General features: G+C 48.8%; 1 protein-coding gene across 1 annotated transcript in view; it reads right to left on the bottom strand.

Moving 5' to 3' along the window:
• TTLL7 (tubulin tyrosine ligase like 7) overlaps positions 1-12565 on the bottom strand; it is a 386802-nt gene that overhangs the window by 88358 nt on the left and 285879 nt on the right. The window contains exons 15-17 of the mRNA XM_088461808.1: positions 11791-11959; positions 1002-1279; positions 297-434 (exon numbers count right to left, since the gene is read on the bottom strand). Coding sequence (XP_088317934.1) covers positions 297-434; positions 1002-1279; positions 11791-11959 — 585 coding nt within the window. The remainder of the gene's footprint in view (positions 1-296; positions 435-1001; positions 1280-11790; positions 11960-12565) is intronic.

Raw genomic sequence — 12565 nt, 5'->3', positions numbered from 1 at the left:
GTCAGGATGCAAGCGGCCGCCCAGTTTCTGAGCGACCGCTTGCATCCTCTGACTGCCTCTGAATGAGGGCCATTATTCATCCCCGTGCTGAGCCTATTTTGGGTCTTCTGTGGTTTGTCACATTCCAGCTGCACTGCTAGTTGTTTTCCGCACCAATCAGACAAGTCACGTCTTGTTACTTTCCGCAAACACAGGCGCATGACGTTACCTGGCAGCATTGGCCCTGGCAGGCCGTATAGTTGTGTAGCACTGTATACCCGGCAGCTGCACTGTGCAGCAAGGTACAGTACACTTACTTCATCTATAATAGAACATGTTTCATCTTCATCCACTCTCCCGGGAAATCGGATTCTCATGTCTCGGAGGACAAGTAAAGTCTGTCGTGTCAGTTCCTCTTCCTGGTCTTTTGTTAGGTGATGGAAGGCAGTCTCATTCTAAAGACAAAGATGAACAGTCAGTGATCGCTGCAAGAAGAAGAATATCACAGGCGGGAAGAAAAGCCAAATACCAGGGGCCGTACATTAGCTGGATGATAGAGGAGAAGATGGAGACACCTCGGCCTTAGAACCTCCTCCGCTAGACGCAGCGCCGCTCACCACCGCAATAAAAAGAGAAGTTATCTCCGTATATGTATTGGTCTTCTTCTGTCTAGTACAGAATATTCATTTATAGAAGCACAATTACCTTATAATAGCTTTTTAGGATAAATAGAAATGTAATATCCGCTATCAGTGATAATAACTATACTTGGTTGCTTGCAAACATTTCATATCTCATTTTATTCATTATCCTCTGTTATCTAGTCTGCTGCCATCTCTGCGGCGCTTCACGGGGTCTATTTGATAATATTGGCGCTGATCCCGAGAGTTAACATTCCCCATCGCTGAGATTTGTTCTTCTTTTTCCCTCCCCTATTTATCATCCCTAGGCAGGAGGTGCCCTGAGCACAACACTGGCGTTTGCCTGCCCTGTGTCCGGGGTAATGTGCCCCCATCACTCACCAGCCTGGGGTACATGCTGCCGCATGTCCCAGTGTGCGGCACCCTGTGCGATGATGAGAAGCTGCGATTCAAAGAGTTGGTCCTGTTTCCTGAGGACGGCCTTGAGACTTGTGCAGACACTTTCGACGAGAGCGGTCGCTGCTCGCTGTGCGGAGACTGTGCGTTGAGCGCAGTTATGGAACGGGGGCAGCTCACAGAGCGCCTTATCGGAGTTGATGATGACGAAGATGAATAGGAAAATGGCCGCGTCTTAATGGGAGGCTTACAATGGATTCTACCTGCAGAAATACAATTAAAAACAGAGTGTTATTCCATTTTGTCACAGACATCGTCAATCTTTTCTTTTTTTATTCACTGTGCATCGAACCCAAGACCCTGTACAGTATTTAGCGGAAAAGCTTCATATATGCAAAAAAAAAGAGAGCGCGTGCGAGAGCGAGATTCCTAATAGCGTACAATGTTAGTGTGCGGCATTATAGCTGCACAGAGATAACACAAAGGTGACAGTTTACCAATGAGACCCATTATGCTAAACTTTAATAAGGAAAGTGATCTGATTCCGTTGGGTATTTGCTGAGCAGAGCCGTTAACTGAATAAGTGCCTGTGTGCGCAATTACTTCAGCAACGCACCTGTGACACTCCTATAACACGCCCGTAAGACAGACCACTGTCGTGCTTCTCAATAGCCACTGCCCAGTCTCCACCCAAGAACGCCCAGCACATTTCTAGCACGCTTCTGAATCTGTACGTCTCCGATGTAACTGCGCCTACATTGTGTAACGCATGTACGGTACCAGCTTTTAGGGATTTTTTGCGAATACACAGTGGCAAAACAAAAATCACACAACTCTGTGAACATCGCCTCTATATGTGACTGAGGCCCATACGCTGAATAGAATACAGAAATATGTAAATATTGTCACATAAGCAATCAGTGATAAAATATACACCTTGACGTCATTTCTACGGTAAAATGGCAGTAAAAATAAGTCTGTTTTTCTAAAAACATCTGGTTTACTACCTTAAACTGTTCCAAGTAAAAGTATGTAACACACGAATAATGTGACTTTCACCAAAGTCTATATATAATCTGGAGTTGTTTATTCTTGTTATCCTTGAATACCACTCAGAACAACTCTGTGGATATGCAAAGGCCAAATGCACCCAACGTAGCTGATCTGTGTCGTATCCAAGAACTATTCAATAAAGACCTCTGCCTAGACTTTGGTGAAAAGCGCAGAAGGAAAGCAGAACTAGAACTCGCTGTATTTAAGTCGCCCTCCATACACCAATAAATGCTGCTTAACACTTTTAGGGGGAAGGTGATAGCCTAGCACACACCTATTGTTCCATTAAATGTATAATTTCCATTAAAAATGGCACTAAATGTGCTAAATAATAATGTCAGCACCTTTGAAAATATGTCACTTTGTACTTTTGGGTACTTAGAGCCAATTATTCATGTGCTTCACTTTACAAAAATAAGGGTCACAGAGTACATTGAAATACGGGGACTCTGGGACACGGCCAGCGCTGAAATGTGCTGACAATGACCAGTAAAATTAACGCGCAGAGGAACTCGGCCAACACTGAAATTGTAGAAGGCGGTGGCGCTTAGTAATGGAAGATGGTGTGACATCTTGATAAATGCCCTCCTCTGCGTCAGTAATGGTTATATCAAGAGACAAGACTTACAGGTTATTTCATGAAAGCCAAAGTAGATTTAGCATTTGTGAGCATTCTAAAGCCAAGAACAGAAATGTACTGTATACTCTGATCAGCAGCTCCTGACGCCTGATATAAAGGACAGGTAAACCCTAATTACAGGGAGGGGGGTTTGGAAAACAAGGCAGCCAGCGCTGGGTAAATGAATAGTCCTGACTATGGGCCTGATTCAGAGCCGGACGCTATTTGCGCTCGCTCGTTCAGAAAATAGGGGTGGCTATTCAAATGAACCGTTCGCTCTTTGCGGTCTGTTCACGCCTCTAGGTCTGAACGAGCGAACAAAACTTGCGGTCGTTTTTTGGAAAACTACGCCCCCTGGCCGCTCGCATCCTACGTCATGTCCGCTATTTATTAGATTAATTGAGTACATCGACCAGCGTATGAACTGCTCGCTATTCTTGTGGTTGGTTTTTGCTACCACAATCTTGCGAGCAGTTCTGACTATAAAATATCCCAGTGACGTGGTCAATGACGCTGCTATATTAATTATGCACACCCATAAAATGCCCGTTTTGACCTTTAAGCACGCCTGCGTTCTGATCTCCACTCCCCGTTTTCAAGCACCTTCCCCTGTTACCACCCACATACGCCTCACTCTGTCACTCAAAATAGCAGGCATTCGCTATTTAGCGAACAAACAATTTTCGGCCGCACTGACTGGTTCGCGCATGCGTATTACGATCCGTATGCATGCGCAGTTGTGCAAACATCGCTCGGAACGAACGAGCGGCTGTGAATCAGGCCCTATGTTTGAGTAAACAGACTTGGTACATTTCATGGGCTAGGGCTCAGGCTGATTAATGGACATCGGACTGAGGGCCTGATTCAGACCAGGACGCTATTTGCGTCCGCTCGCTGGCTAAAAGGGGCCGGCTATTGAAATCATGTGCTTGCACTGCATCGCATAAAGCCGCCCACTAAGTAATAGCGAGCGGTCGCACTATGCGCTCGGACGTGTATAAAGACGCCCCTTTGCCACGCGCAGCACACGTCATCTCCGGCAGTTGTAGGATTAATCGGGAACATCGAGAGCCATCGGAGCTGCTCGCAGCGCTTGTGGTAGCCTTTTCCCACCACTACAATTGCGAGCAGTTCAGGCTAAAATACAACCCAGTCACGTGTGTAATGACGCTACTTTGCAAATTATGCACACCCACACCCATTAAACGCCGTTCTGACATTCGGGCACGCCTGTGTTCGCACATCCACACCCCCATTTTCAAGCACCTTCCCCTGTTACCACCCACACACGGCACTATCTGTCACTCAAAATAGCAGCCCGACTGCGGGCTACAGGCGAGCACTTTCCCATCGCAATGGACTGGTTCGCGGACGCGCATTTCGACTCACACGCATGCGCAGATTACAAAAAATCGCTCAATGCGAGCGCAGCATAGCGTCCGGGTCTGAATCAGGCCCTGAGATCTGTAAGGACAGTGAAATGAGTCTAAAGAATGCAATCACAAGGGAACCTCTTTTTGGCTAAACACAGCAGATACAGATTATCCTGCAGGACTTTTTGCTTACATAAAAATCATTGCCCGTACATCGCTGACCATCTACTGTGCATACGGCCTGCAACACATAGCGATAATTTACAGGGACCTTATACTAAAACATTAAACTCCTTTACATAAATCTATGGGCTTTGACTACAGATTAGGCTTCTCTGTGTTTTGTAGGACATTTTCATAAAATAAAGGCCCTGATTCAGAGCCGGACGCTCTGACCAGAGCGCTCGCTCTGAATCAGGGCCCTCCTCCATTAATATGGAGCGTCCTCCTGGACGCTCGTATAGCTGTGGGTCACCACCCACAGCATATATGAGCGTGCAACCAGATGGTCGCGATGGTCTTGACCATCGCGACCATCGGACTTGCAAGTGAAACCCTGTGGTCGGGTTTCTCAACCACAAGCCCTGGAATGATTTTGGCTCTATCAGAGCCAAAATCACTCCCACTGACATCACTAGTGATGTCAGTGGGGCCGGCTTCAGACGGTAGGCGTTCCCATGAGAACGCCTCCGTCTGGCAGGCATGCCCCGGCACGCCCACCAAAGGGGGCGTGCTGTCAATCAACATCGACAGCACGCCCCCTTTGGTGCGAGACCCGGAGCGATGGAAAGTCCTTCGCTCGCCGGGTCTCGCGCATGCGCACGACGGAGCTCCCTCCGTCGTGCACATGCGCAGTGGGGACCATCGACCCACTTGCGAGCGTACTGCCGCTCGCGAGTGAGTCTGAATGACCCCCAAAGTTCCTGCAATATGGGGTCTATTCATTTTGTTACCTATCAGGCTCTAAGTGGACCCCGATAATTAACATACTAGCTAGCGGCGAGCACTGGAGCAACTCATCATTGCTCCGGCACGGAAACAGCTGATCCGGATATCAGCTGTCTCTGCGAGCGGCCTCACTGCTGCTTTCGGAGCAGTAAAAATTAGCACTGCCGAGTCTGACGAAGGAGTTCACACATGCGCAAAAAGCCTAGGCGTCCGGTGGAAGGTGCCAGACAGGGGAGGAGGGATCTGAAAGGATCCCTCTTCGCAACCCAGGACTCCTTCCCATAAGGAAGGAGCGGGGTGAGCGCCGTGTGTGGAAGCAAACGCAATCTGAACATGGCGAATGCTCCCGCAGTCAAGCTCAGGAAATATTGTATTTTCGGAGTTTGATGAATTTCTATCCCCATACTTGTGTATGGGGACAGCGGGACACATCGTGAGAGGAAGGTGAGCAGATCTGTGATTTTTGTGTATGGGGACAGCGGGCCATTCCGGGAGAGGAAGGTAAGCAGGAGATATCTGTGATACTAGTGTATGGGGACAGCGGGCCATTCCGGGAGAGGAAGGTAAGCAGGAGATATCTGTGATACTAGTGTATGGGGACAGTGGGACATTCCGGGAGAGGAAGGTAAGCAGGAGATATCTGTGATACTAGTGTATGGGGACAGCGGGCCATTCCGACAGAAGAAGGTAAGCAGGAGATATCTGTGCTACTAGTGTATGGGGACAGTGGGACATTCCGGGAGAGGAAGGTAAGCAGGAGATATCTGTGATACTAGTGTATGGGGACAGCGGGCCATTCCGACAGAAGAAGGTAAGCAGGAGAAATCTGTGATACTAGTGTATGTGGACAGCGGCCATTCAGGGAGAGGAAGGTAAGCAGGAGATATCTGTGATACTAGTGTATGTGGACAGCGGCCATTCCGGGAGAAGAAGGTAAGCAGGAGATATCTGTGATACTAGTGTATGGGGACAGCGGACCATTCCCGGAGAGGAAGGTAAGCAGGAGATATCTGTGATACTAGTGTATGGGGACAGCGGCCATTCCGGGAGAGGAAGGTAAGCAGGAGATATCTGTGATACTACTGTATGGGGACAGCGGGCCATTCCGGGAGAGGAAGGTAAGCAGGAGATATCTGTGATACTAGTGTATGGGGACAGCGGGCCATTCCGGGAGAGGCAGGTAAGCAGGAGAAATCTGTGATACTAGTGTATGTGGACAGCGGCCATTCAGGGAGAGGAAGGTAAGCAGGAGATATCTGTGATACTAGTGTATGTGGACAGCGGCCATTCCGGGAGAAGAAGGTAAGCAGGAGATATCTGTGATACTAGTGTATGGGGACAGCGGACCATTCCCGGAGAGGAAGGTAAGCAGGAGATATCTGTGATACTAGTGTATGGGGACAGCGGCCATTCAGGGAGAGGAAGGTAAGCAGGAGATATCTGTGATACTAGTGTATGTGGACAGCGGCCATTCCGGGAGAAGAAGGTAAGCAGGAGATATCTGTGATACTAGTGTATGGGGACAGCGGACCATTCCCGGAGAGGAAGGTAAGCAGGAGATATCTGTGATACTAGTGTATGGGGACAGCGGCCATTCCGGGAGAGGAAGGTAAGCAGGAGATATCTGTGATACTACTGTATGGGGACAGCGGGCCATTCCGGGAGAGGAAGGTAAGCAGGAGATATCTGTGATACTAGTGTATGGGGACAGCGGGCCATTCCGGGAGAGGAAGGTAAGCAGGAGATATCTGTGATACTAGTGTATGGGGACAGTGGGACATTCCGGGAGAGGAAGGTAAGCAGGAGATATCTGTGATACTAGTGTATGGGGACAGCGGGCCATTCCGACAGAAGAAGGTAAGCAGGAGATATCTGTGCTACTAGTGTATGGGGACAGCGGCCATTCCGGGAGAAGGTAAGCAGGAGAAATCTGTGATACTAGTGTATGTGGACAGCGGCCATTCAGGGAGAGGAAGGTAAGCAGGAGATATCTGTGATACTAGTGTATGTGGACAGCGGCCATTCCGGGAGAAGAAGGTAAGCAGGAGATATCTGTGATACTAGTGTATGGGGACAGCGGACCATTCCCGGAGAGGAAGGTAAGCAGGAGATATCTGTGATACTAGTGTATGGGGACAGCGGCCATTCCGGGAGAGGAAGGTAAGCAGGAGATATCTGTGATACTACTGTATGGGGACAGCGGGCCATTCCGGGAGAGGAAGGTAAGCAGGAGATATCTGTGATACTAGTGTATGGGGACAGCGGGCCATTCCGGGAGAGGAAGGTAAGCAGGAGATATCTGTGATACTAGTGTATGGGGACAGCGGCCATTCCGGGAGAGGAAGGTAAGCAGGAGATATCTGTGATACTACTGTATGGGGACAGCGGGCCATTCCGGGAGAGGAAGGTAAGCAGGAGATATCTGTGATACTAGTGTATGGGGACAGCGGGTCATTCTGTGAGAGGAAGGTAAGCAGGAGATATCTGTGATACTAGTGTATGAGGACAGCGGCCATTCCGGGAGAGGAAGGTAAGTAGGAGATATCTGTGATACTAGTGTATGGGGACAGCGGCCATTCCGGGAGAGGAAGGTAAGTAGGAGATATCTGTGATACTAGTGTATAGGGACAGCGGGCCATTCCGGGAGAGAAAGGTAAGGAGGATATATCTGTGATACTAGTGTATGGGGACAGCGGGCCATTCCGGGAGAGAAAGGTAAGCAGGAGATATCTGTGATACTAGTGTATGGGGACAGCGGGCCATTCCGGGAGAGGAAGGTAAGCAGGAGATATCTGTGATACTAGTGTATGGGGACAGCGGGCCATTCCGGGAGAGGAAGGTAAGCAGGATATATCTGTGATACTAGTGTATGGGGACAGCGGGCCATTCCGGGAGAGAAAGGTAAGCAGGATATATCTGTGATACTAGTGTATGGGGACAGCGGCCATTCTGGGAGAGGAAGGTAAGCAGGAGATATCTGTGATACTAGTGTATGGGGACAGCGGGCCATTCCGGGAGAGGAAGGTAAGTAGGAGATATCTGTGATACTAGTGTATGGGGACAGCGGGTCATTCCGGGAGAGGAAGGTAAGCAGGAGATATCTGTGATACTAGTGTATGGGGACAGCGGGCATTCTGGGAGAGGAAGGTAAGCAGGAGATATCTGTGATAATAGTGTATGGGGACAGAGGGACATTCCAGGAGAGGAAAGTAAGTAGGAGATATCTGTGATACTAGTGTATGGGGACAGTGGGACATTCCGGGAGAGGAAGGTAAGCACGAGATACTGTATCTGTGATACTAGTGTATGGGGACAGTGGGACATTCCGGGAGAGGAAGGTAAGCAGGAGATATCTGTGATACTAGTGTATGGGGACAGCGGTACATTCCGGGAGAGAAAGGTAAGTAGGAGATATCTGTGATACTAGTGTATGGGGACAGCGGGCCATTCCGGGAGAGAAAGGTAAGTAGGAGATATCTGTGATACTAGTGTATGGGGACAGCGGGACATTCCGGGAGAGAAAGGTAACCAGGAGATATCTGTGATTCTAGTGAATAGGGACAGAGGGCCCTTCCGGGAGAGGAAGGTAAGCAGGAGATATCTGTGATACTAGTGTGTGGGGACAGCGGGCCATTCCGGGAGAGGAAGATAAGCAGGAGATATCTGTGATACTAGTTTATGGGGACAGCGGGCCATTCTGGGACAGGAAGGTAAGCAGGAGATATCTGTGATACTAGTGTATGGGGACAGCGGGCCATTCCGGGAGAGAAAGGTAAGCAGGAGATATCTGTGACACTAGTGCACAGGTTCTCAAACTCGGTCCTCAGGACCCCACATAGTGCATGTTTTCCAGGTCTCTTCACAGAATCAAAAGTGAAATAATTATAACCACCTGTGGATCTTTTAAAATGAGTCAGTGAGTAATGAATACACCTGTGCACCTGCTGGGTGACCTGGAAAACGTGACCTGTGTGGGGTCCTGAGGACCGAGTTTGAGAACCACTGCACTAGTGTATGGGGACAGCGGGCAATTCCGGGAGTGGAAGGTAAGAAGGAGATATCTGTGATACTAGTGTATGGGGACAGCGGGCCATTCCGGGAGAGGAAGGTAAGCAGGAGATATCTGTGATACTACTGTATGGGGACAGCGGCCATTCCGGGAGAGGAAGGTAAGCAGGAGATATCTGTGATACTAGTGTATGGGGACAGCGGGCCATTCCGGGAGAGGAAGGTAAGCAGGAGATATCTGTGATACTAGTGTATGGGGACAGCGGGCATTCTGGGAGAGGAAGGAAAGCAGGAGATATCTGTGATAATAGTGTATGGGGACAGAGGGACATTCCATTAGAGGAAGGTAAGTAGGAGATATCTGTGATACTAGTGTATGGGGACAGTGGGACATTCCGGGAGAGGAAGGTAAGTAGGAGATATCTGTGATACTAGTGTATGGGGACAGTGGGACATTCCGGGAGAGGAAGGTAAGCAGGAGATATCTGTGATACTAGTGTATGGGGACAGCGGGACATTCCGGGAGAGAAAGGTAAGTAGGAGATATCTGTGATACTAGTGTATGGGGACAGCGGCCATTCCGGGAGAGGAAGGTAAGCAAGAGATATCTGTGATACTAGTGTATGGGGACAGCGGCCATTCTGGGAGAGGAAGGTAAGCAGGAGATATCAGTGATACTAGTGTATGGGGATAGCGGCCATTCCGGGAGAGAAAGGTAAGTAGGAGATATCTGTGATACTAGTGTATGGGGACAGCGGGACATTCCGGGAGAGAAAGGTAACCAGGAGATATCTGTGATTCTAGTGAATAGGGACAGAGGGCCATTCCGGGAGAGGAAGGTAAGCAGGAGATATCTGTGATACTAGTGTGTGTGGGGACAGCGGGCCATTCCGGGAGAGGAAGATAAGCAGGAGATATCTGTGATACTAGTGTATGGGGACAGCGGGCCATTCTGGGACAGGAAGGTAAGCAGGAGATATCTGTGATACTAGTGTATGGGGACAGCGGGCCATTCCGGGAGAGAAAGGTATGCAGGAGATATCTGTGACACTAGTGCACAGGTTCTCAAACTCGGTCCTCAGGACCCCACATAGTGCATGTTTTCCAGGTCTCTTCACAGAATCAAAAGTGAAATAATTATAACTACCTGTGGATCTTTTAAAATGAGTCAGTGAGTAATAAATACACCTGTGCACCTGCTGGGTGACCTGGAAAACGTGACCTGTGTGGGGTCCTGAGGTCCGAGTTTGAGAACCACTGCACTAGTGTATGGGGACAGCGGGCCATTCCGGGAGAGGAAGGTAAGCAGGAGATATCTGTGATACTAGTATATGAGGACAGCGGGCCATTCTGGGAGAGGAAGGTAAGCAGGAGATATCTGTGATACCAGTGTATGGGGACAGCGGGCCATTCTGGGAGAGGAAGGTAAGCAGGAGATATCTGTGATACTAGTGTATGGGGACAGCGGGATATTCCGGGAGAGAAAGGTAAGCAGGAGATATGTGATACTAGTGTATGGGGACAGCGGGCCATTCCGGGAGAGGAAGGTAAGCAGGAGATATCTGTGATACTAGTGTATGGGGACAGCGGGCCATTCCGGGAGAGGAAGGTAAGAAGGAGATATCTGTGATACTAGTGTATGGGGACAGCGGGCCATTCCGGGAGAGAAAGGTAAGCAGGAGATATCTGTGATACTAGTGTATGGGGACAGCGGGCCATTTCGGGAGAGGAAGGTAAGCAGGAGATATCTGTGATACTAGTGTATGGGGACAGCGGGCCATTCCGGGAGAGGAAGGTAAGCAGGAGATATCTGTGATACTAGTGAATGGGGACAGCGGGCCATTCCGGGAGAGGAAGGTAAGCAGGAGATATCTGTGATACTAGTGTATGGGGACAGCGGGCCATTCCGGGAGAGGAAGGTAAGCAGGAGATATCTGTGATACTAGTGTATGGGGACAGCTGGCCATTCCGGGAGAGGAAGGTAAGCAGGAGATATCTGTGATACTAGTGTATGGGGACAGCGGGCCATTCCTGGAGAGGAAGGTAAGCAGGAGATATCTGTGATACTAGTGTATGGGGACAGCGGGCCATTCCGGGAGAGGAAGGTAAGCAGGAGATATCTGTGATACTAGTGTATGGGGACAGCGGGCCATTCCGGGAGAGGAAGGTAAGCAGGAGATATCTTTGATACTAGTGTATGGGGACAGCGGGCCATTCCGGGAGAGGAAGGTAAGCAGGAGATATCTGTGATACTAGTGTATGGGGACAGCGGGCCATTCCGGGAGAGGAAGGTAAGTAGGAGATATCTGTGATACTAGTGTATGGGGACAGCGGGCCATTCCGGGAGAGGAAGGTAAGCAGGGGATACAGTATCTTTGCTATCTCCTGCGTTACTTTTTGATGAATGGCCCCAAAATGTCATTTCTACAAAAGCACATGAAAATGGTAATTGTGACCTGCTTTTGTAGAAATGAAGTGAAAACGAATATGTGAGAGGACATTGCCGACTGCAGTCATCGGAGATGTCCGATAAGACATTATCAGAGTCATCGGAGATGTCCGATAATATGGGGCACCGCTACGACTGCGACACACCTGCTGCAGGATCGCAGTGCGTGTTGTCAGGATAAATTCTCTTCTGTTATAGGATTACACAGCATGACGAGACATCATTATCAAATTACATTTAATCGCTCTACTGAGATCGGGACAACCAAGGTGTACGGCCAATACCGTGCCCTGCATGGGTCAATGTTACAGTAAGGAAACGTACTGGATCTCTCCAGCGATTTGTACTTCTGCTCTTCCAGGTCATAGGAAACCTTCTTCTCTCTCAGCGGCTTCTCGTCCTCAATGTCGGAGCTGCTGGAGCTGGAGCTGCTGCTGTTGCTGTAGTTTTTCTTCTTGAAGGACTGGGTGCACTCCGGCATGGAGGAAAGGGTCTGTAACATACAGAGTTCTGATTACAGGAATGCAGACACCACCTGTATGTTCCCTGGTGGGTTTGTACCTAGAACGTGTCCAGCTCCGCATCACATCTGTCAGAGGCTCATGAGGATTTGACATTTGGATTTAAATCTAAAGTTAAAGCCTTTGGAGCACCCCGTAGGCTCCCCACAGCACTTTCATCAAAGGAACGCAAAAATAAATGAGACAGAGTAGCATTAATAACACAAAAAGACGCTGCCACGGAACGCTACGACAATGCGGCGATACAAAACCAAGGCCAGGGAGTATGGTGACATTGGCAACGGTTTCTAGCGTGATACCACATGAAAATGCATTTAATAAACATCAGTGAGGCCTAAAGAAGAGATATTATAGGGAAATAATACAGCGGAAGTTGGCATGTGAAGCGCTAGAACACACACGGTATAGAATTTATGTACATGGCATTATCTGGGGCCTACATGAATACTGATCTGACCAAAATGCTAATGAGGAAGATAATAAATACTAAATATAATAAAGCCGATATATTGTGCACAATAAATACATTGTCATTATGACAGCTTTTCTGTCAAGTAACAATTCACCCATAAGATACT

The sequence above is a fragment of the Taudactylus pleione genome, unplaced genomic scaffold (assembly GCF_031769625.1).
Source record: "Taudactylus pleione unplaced genomic scaffold, aTauple2 ptg001106l, whole genome shotgun sequence".
In the NCBI taxonomy this organism is placed as follows: Eukaryota; Metazoa; Chordata; class Amphibia; order Anura; family Myobatrachidae; genus Taudactylus; species Taudactylus pleione.
This window is presented reverse-complemented; position numbering and strand designations above follow the sequence as displayed.